The sequence below is a fragment of the Capricornis sumatraensis genome, chromosome 10 (assembly GCF_032405125.1).
Source record: "Capricornis sumatraensis isolate serow.1 chromosome 10, serow.2, whole genome shotgun sequence".
In the NCBI taxonomy this organism is placed as follows: Eukaryota; Metazoa; Chordata; class Mammalia; order Artiodactyla; family Bovidae; genus Capricornis; species Capricornis sumatraensis.
In genome coordinates, this window is record NC_091078.1 from 18,525,152 (window position 1) to 18,548,780 (window position 23,629).

The window sequence follows — 23,629 nt, forward strand, 5'->3', positions numbered from 1 at the left end:
AAAACATTACGCTAAGTGAAAGAAAGTGAAAGTGAAGTCGCTCAGTCGTGTCCAACTCTTTGCGACCCCATGGACAGTAGCCTGCACCAGGCTCCTCCATCCGTGGGATTTTCTAGGCAAGAGTACTGGAGTGGGTTGCCATTTCCTTCTCCAAAGTGAAAGTCGTCAGTCACAAAAAGTCACGTATTATACAATTCCATTCATGTAAAAGCCTAAAACAGGGAAATCTAGAGAGACAGAAAATAGATTAGTGGCTGCTAGAGGCTGAGGTAATGAATTTGGAGTGATGGGTGCTGATAAAAGACACAGAGCTTCTTTTTGAGATAGTGAAAATGTTCTAAAATCGAACATGGTAATAATTACATGGGCTTCCCAGGTGGTGCAATGGTAAAGAATCTGTTTGCCAATGCAGGAGATTCAGGAGATGCAGGTTCGATCCCTGGGTCAGAAAGATCCCCTGGAGGAGGAAATGGCAACCCACCCCAGTACTCTTGCCTGGAAAATCCCATAGAGAGAGGAGCCTGGTAGGCTACAGTCCATGGGGTCGCAGAGTCAGACAAGACTGAGCGCATATACACGATAGTTACATGACTCTGTGCGTTTAATAAAAATCCACTGAACTGTACACATTAAACGGGTGATTTGCATGGTGTGTAGATTGTATCTCAATAAAGCCGTTAATAAGGCTGGTATACACAGATATGAGACAGGCAGAGAAATGACGTATACACATGGAAACAAGGGACACGCAGCACCCAGAGCACAGAAAGCGACAATACACACAGAGACACAACACGCGAGCAGGCGAACAACACACACGCCCTCAGCCGACTCACACGCAGGAGGCATGCAGGCTGCCTGCTACCACGGAAGCGTGACTCAGCACAGCCAGGATGAAAGCCTGCGGACGCTGAGATTCCACATAATTCAAACCTGATGTGAAGCCCCAAGCCACAGGAGCTCTGCAGGACGCTGGGCTGCCAAGGCCTGGGCCCAAGCCAAGGAGAGTCTGAAAGCTGATTCATGCCGAGCTGCAGCCCTGGGGACAGGCCGGAGGAAGGCACCCTCGGAGGATGGAGCAGGGAGCCACCAGGCTTGGCCCCAAAGAGCAACACACACCCAACACGGGTGGCATCAGAGCTCCCAGAACTGCCGGAGGCTCAGAAGAGACACAGGAAACAGAGAGCCTCCACCAGCTGGAGGCAGTTATCTGGGATGAACGCTTGCGGGCTTGGCCCACTCCCAAGGTCATGACCTCTGCAGGCCCCATACCACGGGAACTGCCGGGTGAAAGGCTAGGGAAGCTGGGGTGGGCCCAGGCCATTGGCAGCAAAGATCCTTCTCAAGGAGAAGCAATGTGGTGGGTGTGCTGGGTCAATGCAGGGACCCTACAGCCAGGATCCCTGGGGCCTGTCATGGTTCAAACCATGGAGTCTTGGACAAGTTACCAAACATCCCTGTGCTTCACGACTATAAGGGTACTGACCTTATGAGCTACTTGGAGAAACACACATGGAAAATCTAGAACGGTCCGAGCCAGCAGCACGGCTGTCTAAGTGTTAGAGTTTGCTGCCGTGATTAGCACGACTACGATTCAAAGTGAGCCTGGGAGTACCAGTGGCTCATGAAGGAAGCAACATTCTGGAACTACCGATGGTTCACCCCTAAGTCCTGGCTCCACGGCACCCTGGCTTTCACCTGCTCAGATCCCCTGTCTGCACACGGGAAGAAATCCCTGAGAAAAAATACCAGTGGTTAAGCATCCTTAAGGAAAGAGTCCTTACTAAGAAGAGGCTGGTTCACAGGAATTGTAAACGTGAGAGAGAACAGGGGCAGACAAATAGAGTCACAGATGGAAAGAACAAACTTACGGTTAGCAGGGTGGGGAGTAGAGGGTGGGATGGACTGGGAGACTGGGAACATATAAAATAGATAAATAATGAGGGCCCACTATACAGCACAGGGGACTCAGTGCTCTGCGGTGATCTACATGGGAAGGAAACCTAAAAGAGAGTGGATATATGTATAGTAGGTCAGATTCACTCTGCTGTGCAGCAGAAACTAACACACCATTGCTAGGCAACTATACTCCCAACAAAAAATTTTTAAAAGGAACACAGGCTGACAAAAGGTTAGTGGAAATGCAGCACCTAAGTGTGAAGTTGTAGGCAATTTCCTTCTCTATAAATGTTTAGGTGTCTTCTAACTTTTCTGATTCCCCTGTCTAAACAGGAAAGCTGATTCTGCACAGAATGCTACAGTGAGCAGCTAAAAATTACATGACAATGATTTTAAAAGTGTAAAAGGAAATAAACCCAGTGTCACCCCTGTCATCTATCACCCAACCTCCTTGTAAAGGGGGTAGCAGCTACACCTGGAAGTGAAGCACCCGTGGCTGGGACCCAGCCAGCACCCTTCCCAGCTGGGTGGTTGGTGTTCAGTCGCTAAGTCGGGTCTGACTCTCTGAGACCCCACGGACTGCAGCACACCAGGCTTCCCTGTCCTTAACTATCTCCCAGAGTTTGCTCCAACTCAAGCTGCTGGGTGATGCTTTCCAAGCCTCAGTTTCCACTCCTGAAACTAAAGGGAATGACATAATGAGGGGAAATGTCCCCTCCTGAGGCCCAACCTAACAGCAGGCAAGGCAGCCTTTCCCTTCACTTCCTTCTTCAGCCTGGCTCTCCTGATTCCCCATCTTTTCCATCAAACACAAAGCAGACTTTCCCAGAACGCTATTGCAGTGGGTCTGACCCCTTGATGCCCATTGGTATCACCTGTGGAATCTGCAGAACGCCCGATGCCCAGGCCACACCCCAGACAAATGAATTACATCTGTGGTGGGGTTGGGGAAGCAAGCATCAGTAGTGTCTCAAACCTGCACAGGTGATTCTAATGTGCAGCCAGGGCTTGGACGGAACCCCTGGCCTCAATTCTGGAAGCTTCCAAATGGTGTAATCGTATGAAATGGATATTTAAGTGATCATCCATGTTTCACAAAGAGAGCAGTAGCAGCAGGCAGTGTTTGACCAGAATTAGTTTGCCATTATACAGGAAATGGGCAAAAAAGACAGAGAGGGGACAAAGGACGATGAGTACACGCCCTGACCGAAGGGGATGCGGGGAAGGGAAGTCCAGACAGGCCGGGTGACTGCACGCCTGTTACACCTTCAGCATCTCCCTGGGCTGAGCATGGCCAAGGATGACCTGAACCACATGTGATTTTTGCCTTAGGTGCTGTCTCAGAACCTCACCACCCTCTCCCCTGAAGGTGCCACTCCACTGTGAGTGAAGAGTCCCTGAGCTGAGTGTGTCCGGGAGGCAGGGAGGGAATCTGTGACCTGCTGGTGTGGCCAGTGGCCAGTGATGTCACAACCCCCCAGCTAGGAGCCCACGGTGCAGAGACTGAGGACAATTAGTAACAATATCTTTTCTATGATGCTGCTGCTGCTGAAAGCAGTGAGTGATTCTGTCCTCTGGCCCCATGGAGAACAGAGTTGCTTAGATCTTCTTGCAACTTCTTCCAGCTTGGCAAATGTGCTTAAAGGGAGGGCGCTCGCTTTTTATGATGCCCCTCCTCCCAGCAGCAGGGGTCCTGGCCCAGCGGCAGGGCAGGGCCTCACCTGCAGGTGCTCAGAGAGTCCCCTTGTGCGGCAAACCCCCACCCTGGAGCCCAGCCAGGGTCCAGGGCAGACCTTGCCAGGTTGGCAGCCGCCACCAGTTTCCATTCCACATGCCCAGGAGCCACGTGGCTCTGAGGCTTACCGTTCTATCACCACCATGGATGGCCCACCAAGCTTGGGCTGGGAGCTCTGCCTGGCCCCCTGGTTGGCCCAGAGTCCTGGCAGTGGTGGGGGCTTCAAGACGAGGAGACAGAAACCAGCCCTCAAATGCCAGGAGGCAGTGTGGCTGCCAGGCCCTGAGCTGGGGAATGGTTCCCCGCATCAAGGCCTGAACCCTACAGCTCAGAGGCAAGCCAGAGGCTGGCAGGGTGGCGCCAGGAAAAGGTGTGGCTGCAGCTGAGGGCTGGGGCCCAGCAGGTCACTTGTCCCAGCCAGGGCTCCCCTCTGATCCACCCTGACATCAGCCTACTCCAGAGGGCCCTACAGAAGGCACGAGAGCACAGGATAATGGAAAGATGAGTGGGCCTAGATGCCTGAACTCTTGACAGGCTCCTGACAACATTTAGGCATCAGTGACTTCCTCTACCGGAGAAGGCAATGGCAACCCACTCTGGTACTCTTGCCTGGAAAAATCCCATGGACGGAGGAGCCTGGTAGGCTGCAGTCCACGGGGTCACAAAGAGTCGGATACGACTGAGGGACGTCACTTTCACTTTTCACTTTCATGCATCGGAGAAGGAAATGGCAACCCACTCCAGTGTTCTTGCCTGGAGAATCCCAGGGACAGGGGAGCCTGGTGGGCTGCTGTCTATGGGGTCGCACAGGGTCAGACACGACTGAAGCGGCTTAGCAGCAACAGCCTTCCTCTATAGAGAGGACAAGTGGACAAAACCACATTAGCTAGAAAGCACCATCAAATGAGGCCTATTGTTATCTTTAACCCTGCCCAGGGCCCGGCACCATTAGCATGTTTTCCAAATTTTTTAGAACTCTGACGCTTCCCCAGAGCTTGTTTGTGTTAACCCCTATTACTAGCAGTTCAAATGCCCACGTTCCAGTCACGCAGGCCACTCACCAGGTTCCCCACTCACTCTACATGTTCACTTACTTACGTCTCTGCAGTTTACTTCTCCTAAACCTCTGTCTGTAATACTACTCATTCATTCCTCAGATGATTGCTGAGCAGACCCCATTCCAGGTACGCAGCGGACACAGCCAAAAATCCCTCCTCACCTGGGGCCGACCTTCACCAGAGGTGAGACAGGTGATCCATAAGAACATGGGACACCAGTGGAGAAACAGCAAGCAGAGCAGAGAACTGGAGTTCGAAATTTTAAATAAGGGAGTCAGGGAAGATGTCACTAAGAGGGGACCCTGGAGGACAACCAACGGGTGAGATGAGGGGTGGGCGCACGCAGCATCTGGGGAGGGAGGAGAGTGGAGGGGGCCGTGGAGGGATGGCAGGGGTGTCGCAGGCAGCCTGGAAGGAGGGAGGCTGCCCAGGGCCTGCTTGGCTTCTCTGGGAGGAGTATCATGGGGAGGACTTGGCTCCAACAAGACTGCTCTGGCTGCTGATGGTAAAGAGATGGCCAGGGGCATGGATGGAAGCGGGGAGCGCCGTTAGGGAGGGCACTGCCATCACCCTTGGACCACCCCACCACTTGTTATTCTTGTCAAGCCCTGTTTGTTCCCCTTTGGGGATTATTAGCGACAAAAGTCCCCCCTGCTGAAGCCCAACAGGGCCTGTTTTGTCCATGCCTGTCCACCCTGGTCTCATGCCTGTGCCCTGCAGACAGCTCTGTGGATCCCTTCCGGCCCAGCTCAAATGTACCCATCACTGCCCCCTCCAGTGGTTCCGGGCAGATGCTCTATCCCTCCCAGATAAGTCTGTCTATCCCTCTTCTGGATGTGAGCTTCTCCACAGGGGGACAAATAATGATCCACCACACAGGACCAACTTCGGAACAAAATCACCTTCAGCAGACATCCTCGAATCCAAGTTTCCAAAATGAACCCTCTTGGGCCCTTAATGAGAGAGACCTCTCTCACAAAATGTGGTTGTGGCTCAGGGGACAGCCTCGGAACTGTGAATTATGAGGTGACGAAACATCAAGGGCTCAACGAGGTTTCTCTGGGCTGGAGGAGCTAATTCAGTGTGGGTTCCTGCCAACCTCAAGGGACGGAAATGAACTGCTACTGCGGGGCGGGGCAGCCTGGGGGTACAAGTGTCCTCTGGACAGATCAAAGGTAAAATATTTGGCTGGCTTAAAAGCAAAAACTGACAAAGGGCTTTAAGTAACCTGTTGGGAATAAGGTTTGCATTCAGAATGACCGTGCCCTAGCGAACACGAGATGCTTCTCTAAAAGGGCCTGTTGTACTGACCTCTCCACCATGTTATGGAAAGCAGAAGAAAACGAGACCGAAAGGGTTTTCATGTTCCACGACAAGCAGTGTGTGCAGAACAGCAGCCCACTGCCCTCCGAAATTATGAAAACGGACACAGCAGTGGCAAAGGCCACTTGGAGCTGACAAGCACCAGGAGGTTTCATCATTCTTCAAATCCTGCTCACAGGGAGGCTGGCTTTTTTTTTCCCTTAAGGGGCTTCCCAGTCTTCAGGACAACGACTTGAAGAAGTTGAGCCACTCACATTTACAGTGGGAGCCTTACAAACACCCCCACTCAGAACCCAGGAACAAGGACTCCCAGGACGCCCCCCCATGGGGCAACTGATGGACCAGTCCCTTAAGCATCTGTGTTCTGAAGTCGTCATGGCCACCGAGTCCTGGCCTTACAGGGTTTGACCTTGAGGAGCAATTCCTATTCACTAACTCAGGAGAGGCCCCCCGGGATCGTGGCGGGGTGGGTGGAGGGCACTGGACTGGGACTCAAGGGCCTGAACCCCACTGGCCCTGATGGTAACCCACTGCGTGACCCTGGAGGAGTCTCCCTTCCCTGAGCCTCAGTTTCCTTGTCTGGAAAGTGAGGAGGGGACCGAGAGGCCCCCAAAGTCTCTTCCAGTTACAGCTGCCCACACTCAGGCCAAAGTTAGGGTAAACTCTGGCAATGAAGCTGAGCTGGAGGTGTTCATAACATGAGGGTTGTTTGTGCTGATAGGGAGCTCCTTGGAGCTGCCCGAGGTGAGACAGTCCACAAATATTACCATTGTTCTTCCTCTTGCTGTTGTTCTTGTTGTTTCTAAGGCTTTAAAGGCAGGGGAAGGCCTGCATGCTGAAGACAGAAGGCCAGGCCTGGCAGATGGCTTGGGAACTTTCCACTGCAGGGTCCAGGGAATGCGGAAATTCCCCAAGTCCTCACCAAAAGCCCACCCCTGGGCCTGGACCACACTGAGGCTGGAAGGCAGATGGAAAGCAAGCGCAGCCCCCACTACACCCACCAGCCCACAGAGCAGCCCAGAAGCCACCCTCCCTCCAGCCAACCTGAAGATGCCAGGGAAGAAAAATAAAACCACCCCCCAGACCAACCCTCCCTAAGAATGGGAGGCCGGCTCTGCTTGGAAGGAGTGGCAGTGAGCTGATGTCTGGCTTCTACTCCATATCCTACATACATTATTAACCCAGGGCAGACAGCAAGGCACAGCCATGGGGAGACTAGAAAGGTGAGACTATAAGATCAGATACCTTGAGGAGTGGAAAACCACCCAAGACCCAGGCCCTGGGCCACTCAGACAGAGACCCCACTGGCCTTCTGGGAAGCAAGAGCACTAGAATGAGCATCCAGGGGTCTGGAAAAAAACCCACTGTGGAACCTGCCACAGTTTCTGTATTTATCCCAAGAGACCCACAATAATAGTAGCAAATGCTACCACTTACTGTTCTGGGCACTGTGGCACCACTTTTAAGTGCCTGATTTCTAATCAACAAAACTACAAGGTAGGGATAGCCACTTTACAGATACAGAAACTGAGGCTCAGAGAGATCAACCCACTTGCCTAGGGTCTGTATGGGAAAACGACTGCAAAGATGGGTACACTATTACTCCTGTCCTTGAGCCTAGGCACGCTGTTCCTCCCTCTCCGGCAGGGGTGAGAAGATGCCAACATGAGCTCCATGCTGCTTCTGAAAGCAAGACGTCTGTGTTCCCTCTACCCATCCGTCGGCTCACACAGCATCCACTGAAGGTCTACCCTGTGGGCAGGTGCTGGGGTCATACAGACACACCCATCACTAGGCTCAGACCCTGGCCTTCAGGAGACTAATGGGAATGTTCCAGGGGAAGAATGCAAACTGGGGCAAGGAGCAAGCTGCAGCCTGAGGAAAAATGAACAGGCCTGGGCAAGGCTGGGAGCAATGGGCTCTACCCTCCCAGATGAAGGCCCAGAGACCCCTCTAGGGGTGTACACAGAAAACTCGGGTGCTCTTGACTTCCTCTCCTCTTCTTTCCCACACCCAATCCCTCAGACTGGTAGACTCAACAATACATCTACATCATTCAATAGCAAGGGCTGAAACCTATCAGGTACTAAAAGAGCTGAAAGAGCCCTTTGCACACATGACAACTCTTACAGAGTGACTAATATCATCCTCACTTTACAGATGAGGAAACGGAGGCATAGAGAGGCTCAGCAACTGCCCAAGGCCACACAGCAGGAGAAAGGTAAGGCTGGGATTTCAACCAAGGCAGTCTGGTTGCAGGGGTCATGCTCTCATCCCCTGAAATGTACAGCTCACTGGCCAAAAAAAAACCCCCAAAATCCTGCCATATTGTTATACTGGGCCCACACCCTGTCTTAAAATATAGAATACTTTGCTTAAAGATCTCTATTTCTGATTTCCCCTTAAAATACTCAAATGTGATACCAGACTGCCACTCCCTTCACACAGGAGTTTGCCGCAGCCCCACCTCTCCCCTAGCACTTGGCCCTCTTCTCTTTCTAGTGTTACGCCCTGCTCCTGAAGTCATGATCTCCCTTGTATCATGAGCCCAGCCCCGTGCTCAGCATGCAGAGAAATCAGACAGTTGCTGACTTCTGGGAAGAGGGTGGCTAAGATGGCAGATGCCTCAGCAGAGGGAAGGGGAAGGCCCTGGCGGAGGTGTGAGCAGAATGAGCAGAGGCAGGGTCTGCAAAGAGAGGTGACAGCACACCAGCCTGGCTAGGAAAGGCCGGGGGTCTGCAGAGCAGGTGCCACCACCAAGGCTGGAGGGGCACATGGAGCAAGAAGACAATCTCCACATCAGTGTGGGGCCAGATTTCCTCTGCCCCTCCCAAGGCTGTTGGCACAGACGTGTAGAGATAGGCAGCCCGCAGGTCAAGATGTATGGGGACAGGCATGCTGGACGGTTGGATGAGGGCATCTCTGAAACTCCAAGCCTCATACTCCACATCCCAGGACAGGCACAGACAGCAAGCCAGGGCCAGGGGCTTCCCAAGGAGCTGTCAGGAAAGCCCACTTACTCCCTAACCAGCAAGGAGCAAACCCAGGGCAAGGATGGATATTGACACAAAGACACCGATGAGTCACAGGCAAACCTGCTACAATGGCATTGTGCTGGGATGCAGCTGGAAAGATTAGCATCGTCCCCAAATACAAATGTGACTTCTGCTTACAAACCTCCCATGACTCCCTATGGCCACAGGGGCAAGGCTAGGCTCCACACTGAGGCACAGCTTCTCTAAACTACATTTTCATCACTCCCTTCTTCCATGGAGAGCTGTGAAGACTTACCATTTCCTGAATCCTATGAAGACACAGGATTTCCCTCCCTATGAATGCCTACAGTTCCTACCTCTTAGCTTTAAAAGCTCTTATTGATGCTTTTATGCCTTTATACTTGGCCCAAAAGTACTCTCCACTGTGAAGCCTTCCCTGAGTTGAGTTAGTCTCTCAGTTGTGCCCGACTCTTTGCGTCCCTAGGGACAGCAGCTCACAAGACTCCTCTGTCCATGGGATTTCCCTGGCAAGAATACTGGAGTGGTTTGCCATTTCCTTCTCCAGGGGATCTTCCCGACCCAGGGGTCGAACCCAGGTCTCAGCTCAGTTGGTAAAGAAGCCTTCCCTGAGCACCATTCTTTAGTACTCACCTGCAGGACACCTACCAAGTACCTCATGCAGAACTTGTTTTATGCTGTCTGCTGTGCATATCTGTCTTCTCTTGAAACTGTGGGTCCGGAGCATAGGGAGAAAGGGGTGAGTTTCAACCCTGCATCACCAGAGCCTGGTCAAGGACCTGGCTGGGGGAAGGGGCCCGCAGATCGTTAACAGAATGCTTCGCTTGGCACCTCCCAGTATCCGCCTGCCCTGGAAAGTATTTGTCCAGGGGCTATTACAGACCAGTCGTTATATACTCCCATGCACTGAACAAGCACCATTTGACTCATTCTGCAGAAAAAGTAGCTGTAGCAGAGGGGAGGCAGGGCTTGGTCAACCTGGGAACCAGAGGTACCTTAGGGCTCACATCAGAGAGCACTGATAATCTACATACTGTTGCTGTACAAGGGACTTTAACAATATTTACAGTTATTTCTCATCATTAATGATAACTGTAATTATTGTAGCAATTACTATAAAAACAACAAATGTTACTATTAACAATCCCCATATTTTAAGGCTGCACCATATATCAGACACTTCGCTTTTTTACTTATCTTATTTAATCCTCTGAACAACCCTATAGATGACTGTTCTCCTTGCCTCTTTAAAGATGAGGAATACCAAGCACAGAGAGATTTAGATATTTATTTAAGGTCACACACCTAATCTGCGCTAGAGTAAAGCGAACCCACAATTTCTGCCACCCTAATGACTAAAAATCATTTTTTCCTCTTAATGACTAAAAAATGCCTGTTATAGGGCTTTCTATAGGCCAAGTACTATTGGTAACAGCTTTATTGAACCATAATTCATGTACCATACAATTCACCCATTTAAAGTACAGAATGTGATCATTTTTAGTATCCGCATAAAGTTGTGCAACCACCACCACAAGTTTAGGACATCTCATCACCTCATTAAGAAACCCTGGACCATTTAAACTGTCAATCCCCAATATACACTCCCTCCACCACGCACTGTGATTCCATTTTAAAGACAAAGGACTGAGGCTCAGAATGCTGCTGGGATTTGCACATTAGGCAGGGGCAGGAAGCAGAGCCGGCATCAGCCTCCCCTGCCCTCTCCCCACACTGCCTGCCAGGGGTCTGTCTCCTCTGTAACCCGTTAAAAATGCACGTTCTACAGAGGGTGGAAAACAGAGCCAGATGGTGACAAACCTCCCACGTGCGGCTGCTTCCGCGCCAGGCCCGTGACTCACGGACCACTGAGGGCAAAGGGAGGACATGAGGCAGTCTGGCCCCCATCACTCCAGTGCAGAGGTGGCGAGGCTCAACCCCAGGAGGCAGAGACAGCAGTGGGGTAAGTGGCCTTCAGGAGGCTGGCAGCCTGGGTTCCAGATGGTTCACAGGGGCCCCACTCTGCTGACCCCATTCCTGCAACCCACAATCCCTCCAGGACTCACAAAGTGGCCCCCACCCCAGGCTTTCATGTGCTTCCCAGGACTTCAGAGCCACAGTTGCTAGCAGAGGGTCTATTTTGCACCTGCCCCCAGCCAGGGGTCCTGAGATGACCCAGGTCCTCCCTGCCCAGAGACCCTGAGGTTTTGGGTCACAGGAGTATTGAGGGGGACTGCCACTTTGATTGCTCAGGCTCCCCCAAGGGAAGCCCTGCAGAGTGGTCCTGCAGGTTGCTGCCACTACCTGGGCCCACTCCCAATCTGGGACCCCAGTGTCTGACAGCTGCCCCCAACCCCAGAGGAAGCCTTCTACAGGTACGACTGGGCCTCGCCACATCCCTTATTCCCCTCACCTACACATCCTCAAGAACGCCCTGGATCAGCAGTTCTCTCTTGCTGACCAAGGGCTTGACATTTTCTTTTGTGTTTATGTCTGAACAGTCTTGAGCCGATGCCACCTCCTCTAGGAGTCTTCCTTGATGACCTAATCAAAACAAAGGGGTCTTCCCCCTGCTGCCTCACAAAAGATTGCAGTCTGTCTGCTTTTATGTCTGAGTCCCATTACCCTCCAGATGCATCCAGGGTAGGGATCCTAGCTTCCTCATTCTTGGGTTCCTCCTCTGAGCCCCTCCTGACTCTGACGCACTAGGTCTTCCAGCAGAGCCAGCGGGAAGTAAGCTAAAGGGCCTGCTCCTCAGTTTCAGGTATGAATTTAACTGCGATGCACAAAAGCCACCTATGTCTGTCCCAGGGCCCATGGTGAGTGACTCTGGGATGACAGGAGAAGTGGAAGAGGTCATGTCACTGCCTCCCACTGCAGATTCCAGCTGGAAATGAGGATCGAGTCACCCATTTAGACACAGCGCTTCTTACCAGAACAGCTCAAGTCCGAACGGCTGCAAGTCTGTCCACACAAAGGAGGGTTTGTTCAGACCATTTACAACTGGAAGGTCTGCCCAGCCATGAGGGCCAAGCTCAGGACTAATGTCCTTCATCTCCGCACCTGCTGCCCTCGTAAGACCTGGTAAGAACAGGTCCCAGGCCCCGCCAGGAAGGGGCAGTCAACTATAGACTGACAGCAGCCTTGCTTCAAGCTTCTCCAGCAAGGCCTGCCCTGTGTCACAAAGTACCAATGCCAGAGGTGGAAGGGCTCTGAGCTTATCCAGTCCAGGCTCCAGGATACACCCGGGAGGCAAGGGAGGCCCAGAGGGTGGTAGCTTGCCTGGGATCACACAGCCATGTCTCCCAACACGTGGCCCAGACTCTTCTCAGATGACAGATGGCCACATCGCTGCCCTGGGCCCCCTCTCCCTTCCTGTGCTTCCTTCAAGGTCAGAGCAGGGCCCACCTGCCCAGGGTGTCTTCCAGGATCCCCTCCCCGGCCCCACCAGCATGCTGGCAAGCTCCTTCCTCTGCCCAGAATCCCCTCCTCACCCACTGGCCCTAACAGACTTCTATTCATCCCTGAAGGCCCAGTTCAAATATCACCTTTGCTAAGACAACAATAATAATCACTCCTACTTGCCAAGTACCCATCCCCACTATGTTATGGGAAACCAAAAAGTTAATGTTGATGCTATTTGTGGGGTACCCCAAGTTCCCTAAGGGCAGGGACCTAACTCTGCAAGGCAGGGCAACAACGCTATATGCACATACAACTCGTACAACTGAAAGTTTTACAAACTGTGAAATCCTGTGCCAACAGAAGCTACCTGTGTTATCTCCGTATCTCCTTCCCATGACTCAGGGTCCCCACCTACGTAACGGATGAGCTTAGCGAAGACACGTGACAGTGTGTGTGCTGCGCCTAGGCTACGGCCGCGGCTCGTGACTGTCGCTGTTCTTATTTGTGTCCCTTGCACTTTCTTCAGTCTCCCTGTGGACCCTGCCTGTGGCCAGCTCTCATTACATATTTTTCCGGAATGAATGACTGTATTTAGTATTTAAGATACAGAGGAAGATGGGGTTAAAATCCAGAGGGCACATAAAGATGGAGAGTTAAATCTGATCATCAGATGGGCTGCACTGTGGACTCTGAACCCCACGGTGGCTCAGCTGGGTGAGAGTGAAGAGCATCTGATCTCATGGGACAGGGCAGTTTTCTGGAGGGGACTGGAAGTGAGGAAATTCTTGCCTGGGCAGGGGGCCTCTGTGCTGGACCATGATCCCTGTCAGGGAACTGGTCAGGGAGATTCCCGAGAGCTGGACTTAGGAACTGGTCTCTGGGGACAGCTGAGGGTACAAGCAGGGGCCCAGCCCATGACATCCACTTCCTCCCACCAAAGGCGAGGGGACCAGGCAAGCCACTCCTGGAGCCTCAGTTCTACTGTGGAACAGGCCTATCTGTGGATAGCCTCCGACACCGGATCCAACTTCTGCAAGTGTCACACAGAATAGATTTCCATCTGCCAGCGAGCAGCGAGGGCAGCCCCTCTTTGGACAAATGAGAGGAATAAGCCCAGAGAGGGGGAGTGGCCTGCCCAGGGCACACAGCCAATGAGAACATTTACTCAGAGGCCACCACGAGTCATCAATGTCAGCTAAGCATCCAGTGCCCACTTGTCAACGCCTGCTGAGCTGGTTCAATGACAAGGTTTCCAGAGTGTAAAGAGGGTGGGTAGCTATCTATTACTGGCAACGATCACCACTCACGCCTTTGTTCAGATCCCCATAGACATTAATGGAGGTGGTCAAGGAGACCATCTCTGTCACCAAACAGCTCACAGCCCATGTGACTGATGACTTCAGGTGACCTTGACATTCAGCCCAAGCCACCAACATGCCCTGGTGCTTTTTGTCTATAAAGACACTGCTTCTCTGGGTGACTTCCCATGTCACTCTGGATTTTCAACCAAAACCAGTGGCCACAGCACAGCGCTAGCCAAGGCCGACTGAGGGCTCCTGCTGAGGAGAATCCCTGGACTGCTGAGCCAGGGTGGGCTGGCAGCCAAGGCTCACCCTGGCGGCAGGACAAGGTCTCAGCCTCCTCCAGCTGGCCTTCCCGTCTGGGTTCCTCCAAGTCTGCTCCACAGAACCCTCACATCCCAGGTGATTCTGGTATACACTCCACTCTAAGAAACAACCGCTGCCTAGACCATGCCTTTCAGTGGGGGCTCTGGTGTCTCCAATGGGCAAAAACTGATTCTTTGGGAAGCAAAAAAATTCACTCATCTCATACATAAAACATAGATATACAAACAGTTTAAAGACATATTCAAAATAGTTATGGTCTTAGGGTTTCATCGGGGAGCAATTAGAGGACAGGTATCTAAAAGGCTCCTCCAGGGGATGATAATGAAAAAAAAAAGATTGAGAAACACTGATCTAGACGAAGGAGCCATGACATTGAGCAGGAAGACACTTCTTAAGAACGGGAAAATGGCAAGAAGTGCTCCCAGCCATGCCAGTGAGGAAAGAACCCCCTTACAATTGCACCATCTGATTCATCCCTCTCGTAAAGCCGAAAGGCAGAGGGGCGAGCAGGTCCTTTCCTGGACACATCAGCCTGTGCTTGGTAAAGCAGAGACCATGAAAACAGCCCCCATCCAGGCCCTGGGGCTGCTATGGAGGCTTACGAGGGCCTGACACACAGCAGATGGAGCAGCGAGGGAAATGGGATCCAGCAGGAGTTGAGTGTGAGGACAGAAGCCACCTGTGGCTTTCTGGTTTGCAACATGGAACCAACTAGCAGGAGGTTCCCTGTGCCTGGGAGGACGGAGTCCTAAGAGAGGGAACTCAGGGCAGAGAGCCACAGAAGAGCAGGCTGGCTTCGGGGCCAGAGACAGTGGGGCATGAGAAAGGACACAGTAGTAAAGATAGTAACAGCAGCTGGTACTGACAGCCTTGACCATGTGCCAAGCAGGTGCCAACCACTGGCCATGCTGCCTGGTGAGGCCGGTCATATTGTCATCACCAGCACATCAGGTCCGGGAGGGCAGGGGCCATGTCTGTCTTAGGCAGTGCCATATCCGCCAGGCTGGACACAGGAGCACGTGCGGTAAATATGTGCAGATTAAACACTGCTCCACATGTAAGGGAAAGGACCACCGGAGGGCAAGTAACATACCCAAAGCACTGTGGCTCATGAGTGGCGCAGCCAGGACCCAACCCCAGCAAAGCCCACCTGCCTCACACCTGCATGCATCTGTACTCAGATCCCTGACAGGTGAGCTGCAGTCCCGGTGGGTCAGTGGATGGTGGGGGATCAACAGGATAAGGTACCATCCTATCTTGGCCACTTTAAAGCCGACAGAGTGTGAACCTTGTGGCCAGTGGGGCATGTGGGGTTCTCTCTGGAAAGCAGCGCAGCCCCCGACTTGGCCCAGACTTCAGGCCGTGCCCACAGGAATCCCAAACACATAGGAGCCAAGGAGAAAACCACATTGGTCTGGCTCATGGGCGGAGGGCAGGGGGGACAGTGGGAAGTGAAGGAGAGGATGGGGGAGTGGAACTTGATGAGAGGCTTGTCCCTTACCAATCCATCACAGTTGCTGATGGCGACAGCTGCCCCTGGCATGCCCGTGACACCCCCGGTGTAGACACACTCTCTCTGCAAGGGCTGCCGGAACAGCTCCTGAAAATCCTCCTGCCACTCCACCGAGGCTCCAGGCACAACCAGCCGCCGGTTGGGCCGCAGGTTTAAGTGCAGTTCCTCCCCGAACACAGTGACATTGAAGTACAGGGAGGAGCGCCCCACCCTGCCAGGCTGCAGGGTCACGCCTTCAGGGCGCAGTGGGCTTCGAGCCACCCGCAGGCGACCGGAGTGTGACAGTGGTGGGGGCGGCCTGTCCCCCTTCATACTCCCTGCGGAGGTTGCCGCTGGTCCGGACACCACATGGGAGAGGAAGCGTCCCTGAGAATCTGTGCTGCAGGGCACTGTCACGCCATAGTCACTGAGTTTTCTTGAGAAGCGCAGCTCTGTTGGAAATAAAGAAAGAGTTACTGGATGGCTTGGCAGGTAAAGAATCAGCCTGCAATGCAGAAGACATGGGAGATGCAGGTTCAGTCCCTTGGTCAGGAAGATCCCCTGGAGAAGGGAATGGCTACCTACTCCAGTATTCTTGCCTGAAAAATCCCATGGACAGAGGAGCCTGGCAGGCACAGTCCATAGGGTTGCAAAGCTGGAAACCCCACAGGGACAGGAAAGGATCTGCAACCTTGACTGTCACTTTGGAGGGACCCCCTTAGTGCAAATTCATCCATTTCTCACCCAGTGCTTCCTCAGCTCTTGGATCTCTGCACTCAGATGATCGGTGTTCAAGTTCATAAACTGCTAGACGCAAATTGCTCGCAATAATCCCCAGGTCTTTGTTACACTTAGCAGAGGAAAATAAATGATGCCAAACAGAATCCTGTCACTCTAGCAACAAACCTTCCAACTTTGGGCACTACAAAGGAAATTCCCCGAAAGCCCCTGAGCAAAGAGAGGGGTGGCAGGATGTGCCCAAACTCCCCAGGGAACTGAAGTCACCAGCCCAGCCTGGGGTAGGGCCCTCCTCACTGAGCTCCTGGAACACAGCTGGCAAAACAAACACACCTAGAAACTCAGGGCATCCTGGGCACGCGTCAGGGAGAAAAGAGGAGCTGGAGAGGGACGGGAAGGAATACAGGTTCTACGTTTTTCCAAGTTTAGAAAGGAAACTTTTTTAAGCAGCACAGTGGCTGCCGAAATTTCTACATGGCCCAGCTCCAAGCTGGGTAAATATAGATCTTCAAAAATAAAAGGAGACGCACGGGTGACCTGCCCACTCGGACTGAATTAAGTGTGAGGTCATGGCCCCATGCTCCAGGCTACATGCCAGCAGCCCGTCCTTACACAGCTCTCGCTAAGCCCAGCCAGGCCGGGCAGGAATGACAGCTCCCTGGCTTCCAGGCCGAATGATTCATGGATAGGAGCTTGGGAGGAATTTTCATTTCCACACGGCTCTATCTCTTGCCTCCCAGCCCCCTTCACGACACTGATAAAAACCTAGAAAATGATGTGTCCTGAAAATCCCTTGTGCCCAAGGCAGTTATGAGGGGTGGGGGACAACGAACTCTCCTCTGGTTCTATCCAGCCCAGCAGAAGACCCCCAAGACTTCAGCCAGAGGGATCCTGCTTCCTACATGAGCAGAGCTTAAACAAGCAGGCACTCTGCCGGGGAAAGACCAGAGCCCCCTCCCCATGCTCAGCGACACCAGAAGGGCACCCCATACTGCACGGGTGACGGTGGAGTGTGTCTGGTGTCTGTGACAGTGTGTCTGCAAGGCACAGGGTGACAATACTGGGGGAGAGAGATATATGTGTGTTTGTGCAGGAGTGTGAGTGCCTGGTGTTCACTTGACACACCTACACGCACTTATCTGTACACACATGCATACAAGCTGGAGACAGAGAAGGCAGTGAAAGAGGAGAGAGAGGAGAGTGACAAACACCGAGACGGAGACAGATACACAGCCCCTCAGAAAAGGCGTCTATCCCCCAATCCTCTCCTGGGGTCTCTTCGGAGTTTCGCACCAGAAAAGGAGAGAAATCCCCGACAGCTTCGGCGGCACTGGGGAGAAGAGAGCACAGCCAGAGTGTGCACACAGCCTCCCACCCCCTTCAACGCTGCCGGGCACCTCGGGGCATTCCGACCCTCGAGCATACCGAACCAGTGCGCCCCCGCGCACCCAACCCGCACGCACCTTCAGTCCCGCTGCCCGCGGCGGCGCAGAGCGCACAGTGCAAGAGCAACAGGCAGGACAGCCGCGCGCAGAGAGGAGCCATGTGGCTGTGGGCCGGGCGGGCGCCGAGCCCCAAGCTCTGGGCTGCAAGCGAGGCTGGGGCGCGATCGGGGCTCCGGCCGGCCTCCGCCTCCTCCGCCGCCGCCGACTCCCGCCTCGCAGCCTCCTGCCGCCCGATCCCGGCCCCCTGCGCGGCGCCGCCGCCTGGACCGCTGGCTCCAGGCGCCCGAGGCTGCCGGCGGGAGAGCGAAGCGACCGACGCGCCAGCGTCCCCAGTGCCAACTGCCGGCGGGTCGGTCCGCCAGCGCCTCGACGCTCCGGGACGCTCCGGGAGCCAGGCGAGGGGACTACGGGGCGGGCCGGGGGTGGGCACACTGGCGGGGCGGGGCCGGGCGCGGGTCGGAGCAGGGGGCGCAGAGCGCCCGTGGGCGGGGCACAGGGCGCGGATCGGAAGTGCCACGCGGAGCCAGAGCTGGGGCTCCGGGCGCCCTGGGAGCCTGTCCCCTCAGCCTCTTTGGCTCCCCCCGAGTGACGGCCCTTACTTTCCTAGGCTCCTCCGCCCCGCTTTACTTGACGGCCCCCCTTACTTTACTTGTTTCCAGAGCCACTGGGCCGATGGGATGTCCCACTGCCTTTGGATGGGAGATAGTGAACACCCCGCCCCCACCCCCCGCCCCGAGAGGGTCTCCTTTCTCTGCGAATGGCCTTGATGGCCCCAGTATTCTTCCACCGTTTGAATCTATCCATCGTGGAGTCTAGTCACCTGCCCCCAAGTGCAGTGACTGATCTGTGTCCTAGTCCAGAGCGGGGCTGAGCAAGGTGGGCAGAGAGCCCGGCCTTTACAGTCAAACAGCCCTGATTGCAATCCCAGCTCTGCACCTCAGCTTCCTCATCTGTGAAATGGGTGTTAATTATAGCACATAGTTAGGTTTCAGTAAATGATAACCATCCTCTGCTTCCAAACGTACCACCCATGTACCCGCCAAACAGCCTTCCGTGGGAAAAAAAAAAAAAGTCTAAGAGATGAGAATGCGTGCTGGTTTTGCAATGTTGCTGAGACCCACTCAGTAGTCAGGCAAAAAGCCCAACTCCTGCTCTTTCCTGCTTTACTCTATAAATGTGCTCCTAACAATTTGTAAATGCACTGTAAATTCAGAGATGGGAATTGGAGAAAGCAGTTTTGTCTTTTTGTTTTGTTTTTAAGAATTGCCAAATAAAAAAATCTTTGTGTAAAGTGTATAAAGACCCCTAATTTTTCTGCTTCTGAGCTCAGACATTTTGTCATAGGGCTTTTTTAAAGGGAGGCCAATGTGTGGATGGAAATTCTCTGAGCTGACTTCTCTTAGGAATTTCTGGGTCCCCTGAAAGAGGACTTGGGTTCCTGCTGTTTTCTCCCCACTTGAGGTTTCCTAGTCTATACCCTCCCTGGGCTCTGGATATGTTCCTGCCTGTGGGCAGAGAGCTAGAAAACTCATCCTCACAGCTCCAAGACCTGACTCAGGGCCTCCTCAGAGGCAGAACTCGTGGAATGAATGAAATGCCATCAGGATTTTGGAGGGCCAGTACATTCAGGAAGCAGGTTCAGAGAGCTGAAATGACATGTCTCAGGTCACACAGCTCATCTGCAGCTGAGCTGGCATAAGAACCCAGAATCTAGTGCTGAGTGGGAGAGAGAGACAAGGGTAGGGGTCAGAAGACTGTTCTGGGCTAGACTCTGCCCAACACAAAGTGACCAAGGGCAAGTCATTTTTCTCTGTATTGTACTATCTCATCTGTCAAAGGTGAGGTCAAAGAGTGAAGATGCTGGGAGCCACAGATGTAAACTCTGAAGTCCTGTGGAAATGCAATGTGTGTTCTAGTCCACGCAACTTCAGAGCATCCAGTTATTTGAAATGGCATTACCAAACTGATCTATATTAAGTTTGGGAAGAATAGAGTTCTCTTTCTCCTCCTTCTGGTTCTTTAAGATCTGTGAAGTCAAGGGCCAGAGTGTGGTTTTGTGTGTGAAAGCTAATGAAGCAAGAGTGTGAAGGGGACCCATATGTTAATGGGAACTTGCCTGGAAAATCCCACTGACAGAGGAGCCTGGTAGGCTGCAGTCCATGGGGTCGCTAAGAGTTAGACATGACTGAGGGACTTCACTTTCACTTTTCCTTTCATGCATTGGAGAAAGAAATAGCAACGCACTCCAGTGCTCTTGCCTGGAGAATCCCAGGGACGGGGGAGCCTGGTGGGCTGCCGTCTATGGGGTCACACAGAGTCGGACACGACTGAAGCGACTTAGCAGCAGCAGCAGCAGCAGCAGCAGGAGAGGCAGTGAATTGTCTCCATTTTGGCCCTCCATGAACTCAGCAGGGGAGCTCAGGAAAAAATGGCTTTCCTCCCTTCTCAGGGGATCAGTTTTCCCAGCTGCAGAGTGGGGGGCCCTGTGGTGACAGAAGGGAAAATTCATAGTATGTGGTTGATAATTTTCTCCCTCTTTGGGGCCATCCCAGAGAAGCTTGCCTAGAAACCTCAGGGGCCCAAGTCTCCTCCCTGGACTCCACCCCCTGCTTCCTGCCTTAGACTTGGTTAAATCAAGAGGGAGAGACTACAGCTGGGACCCCAGCAGCCTGACTCATGAACTGTGGGCTGGGGCCTTCCCTGGAGCCAGTCTTGGCAAGCAGAGAGCAAAACCTCACCCTGGCTCTCTACCCCAACCCCCTTCCCTGGGGCTACAATGGTTGCTTGTGTTGGCAAACAATGTATGTCCAAGCTCCTTTCTAGTGAGGACGCCTTGTTGGAAAGAGGGGACAAGGGAGCACAGTGCAGAGTCTGGGCCAGAAGGTGGGGGAAGTGGCTGGGTGGCCGGCCCTGTTTCTGGAGAAGATCAGAGCCAGAGCAAAGCAATCGACAGGCATCTGCTGGCACCCCCCAAGGAAGGCAAGTTCTGGGTCCCCAGTCTCTCACCTGAGATCCTACACGGGTGGGGAAATGGCTTGGATGTTTCTTGTGCTCAGGGCCCTCCAACACTTGCTCAACACTCCTCCCATCCAAGGCCCTGGTAGCGAAAGAGGAGATGCAAACAGCTTGCACTGCAGTCAGCGACCCCCTGGAAGATGTGACAGGTGTGTGAGAAAGCCTGATGATTAGGGGAGACGGGGATGGCGAGGCAGCCTGTGGATGAAGGAGCAGCATCCCCTGTGAGCACCCCCTGGGGAGGAAGGCAGCCTGTTCTCTGGGCACAGGCAAAACCCCAGAGACTTGAGCCGGAGATGCCCAGAGACAGTCTCCAAGCCAGTGCCCCACCCTCCATTTCACAGGTGCCCTCTAGAGAGGGAGGGGACCTGCCTCTACCCACCCAGCGAGAGCAAGAATGGACCCCGGCTTCAGAACCCAGGCACTTGCTCAGTCACTAGCAGGAGCACAGCCTCTCTCCTCCAGGCACTGGTTCTTTCCCTCCCCTGCTCCACCTTCCAAAGGGAAGAGGAAGTGGTTGGCAGTTGAGACAAAAAAATCTCCCCTCACAGGGGGAGTCACAGATGCCCCCTAAAAGAGTAAGAGTCTCAGCCTGAGACCGGGGGGTGGGGGGTGGGTACAGGGACATGAGCAAGACACAGCGGTGGTACAGTGTTGTCCCAGTTCAGGGGCACAGCAGGTGGCTGTCGGCTGTTGAGTGCCAGCTGCTGTGCTTTAGATGTTATCTTGAAACACACACACAGCATCCCTTTCTTATAACTGCTGGTGTAACCAGTGACCCACTGGGCTCTGACACACTCAGGTGAGGAGAGAGGGAATCCTGCCCTAGTTCAGTGAGAGCCGCCATCATCCACCCAGTTAGGAAGCCCGACTGCCAGGCCACCCTAGTCACCAACTCGACTCCAAGCCCTGTGTAATCTACTCCAAAGGACCCCCAAATACAGCCACTTCCATCTCAAACGTGCCCCCCAACCCCAGTAGGTCACTAGCAGCCCTACAGTGGCCACTGCTGTAAGTTTGCCCTAACAGATCCTTCTCCCCCCAGCTCTGCCCCCTGAAACCTCTACTCCACCTGCATCCGAGAACATATTTAAAACACACCATAGGTCATGTAACTGCCTCTGCTATAAACCTCCAGAGGTTCTCTTACTCTGCGGATGAAGACTAGACACCCTAACACAGCCTCTGAGGCTCTGCACAGGGTGGTCCTGCTGACCCTCCTGCCTCTATGTCCCCCCTAAATTCAGATAGAAATGATGGTTGCACAATTCCGTGAATATAATAAAAACGCTGAACTGTACACTTTGGAAGAATTAATTTTATGGCATGTGGATTATATCTCAATAAATCTGTTTTTAAAAAGAAAAAAAATTTGGAGAGTTTAGTATTTCTCAGAATAATCATTCCAGGGAGAAACCCGAGACATACATTCACAGCCCTCCAGCCTAGCTCCAGGTAGGCACCGTGCTCGTCTTGCCTCAGGGCCTTTGCACAGGCTGTCTCCTCTGTCCTGGATGCTCTATCGTGCCTCTGCCCAGACAATCCCTGTCGTCACTGTCTGAAGCCTGTCCTACCCTCCCAACTAGGTCACATCCCGTTGTGATGTGACCTTCACAGCACTTCTCACTGTTAAGTTTTACCTATTCAGTGTGATTCACAGATAACATCTGCTTCCCCCCTAGATCATGAGTTCCACAGGGAGCAGGGAGCTTGCCTGGATTTTTTTCCATCTTGCATCCTCAGTGCCTGTCCTATGTTTGGCACCTAATGGACCCTCAATAAATATTAAATAATCAAATGAAGGGGAGCTGGAGAAGGAACAGTTCATAGAAAATTTGGGGAGATATAAGGGAATGGCAACCCACACCAGTACTCTTGCCTAGAAAATCCTATGGACAGAGGAGCTTGGTGCAGGCTACTGTCCATGGGGTCGCAAAGAGTCAGGCATGACTGAGCGACTTCACTTCATTTCACTTCATATAAAAACTGGCTAGAACAGATAAATCTGTATAGAGATACTAAGTAGGTTATCTGCTGCCAGGGGTTGAGGAGGAAAAGAATAGGGAGTGACTGCTAATGGCTATTTGGGGCTTCCATCTAAGTCAGATAGAAATGATGGTTGCACAATTCCGTGAATATAATAAAAACACTGAATTGTACACTTTGGAAGAATGAATTTTATGGTGTGTGAATTATATCTCAATAAAGCTGTTTTAAAAAAGAAAGAAAGAAAATTTGGAGGGTTTAGTATTTCCCAGAATAATCATTCCAGGGGGAAACCTGAGACATATACTCGCAAGTTCTGATTCTATCATCCACATGAACGTCACTAGGCTCCAGGAAGAGATGGGAGAGAAGAGTTGCCTTTGTGTCTCCCCCAAGCCTTGAAAACATATTAAAAATAACAAAGTAGTCATCACAGCTGCCACTTACTGACCAGGCACTTTGCATACTTGCCTCCATTCTCACAACTGCCGTGGAGTCTAAATCCTCAACCCCCTTGAAAACTATAACACATACAGAAAAGAGCCATCTTCTCATTTTATAAAGCACTAAACTGAGGCCCAGGGAGCAAACATGATCTTTTCAAGTCACACAGCAAAATGACTCAGAAGTAAAATAACACCCCAAGATTCCTGGTTCCTGGTCAGATGATTTTAGAGCATCACCACTCTAGGCTCCTCCCACCCTGGATGAGCCCTCTCTGGCCATTTATCATTGGTTCCCACCTCAGCCCAAAGTGACGACAAACAAAAGTTTGACTGTCTTCTTCCTGATACCTGAGATCCACTGTCCTGCCAAGAAGTTCTAGGCCAGTGGTTCTCAAATCAGGCTTCCCCAGAGCAACAGAAAAGGCATCACTTCAGAGTCCATCAT

At 52.7% G+C, this 23,629-nt stretch overlaps 1 protein-coding gene across 2 annotated transcripts in view; it reads right to left on the reverse strand.

Annotated features, from left to right (window-relative positions):
• Positions 1 to 17,837, reverse strand: part of ADAMTS14 (ADAM metallopeptidase with thrombospondin type 1 motif 14) — a 96,126-nt gene extending 78,289 nt beyond the window's left edge. For both annotated transcript variants that reach the window (XM_068982060.1, XM_068982059.1), the window contains exons 1-2: positions 17,756 to 17,837; positions 15,564 to 16,006 (exon numbers count right to left, since the gene is read on the reverse strand). In XM_068982060.1, coding sequence (XP_068838161.1) covers positions 15,564 to 16,006; positions 17,756 to 17,837 — 525 coding nt within the window. The remainder of the gene's footprint in view (positions 1 to 15,563; positions 16,007 to 17,755) is intronic.
• Between the last annotated feature and the right edge of the window lie 5,792 nt (positions 17,838 to 23,629).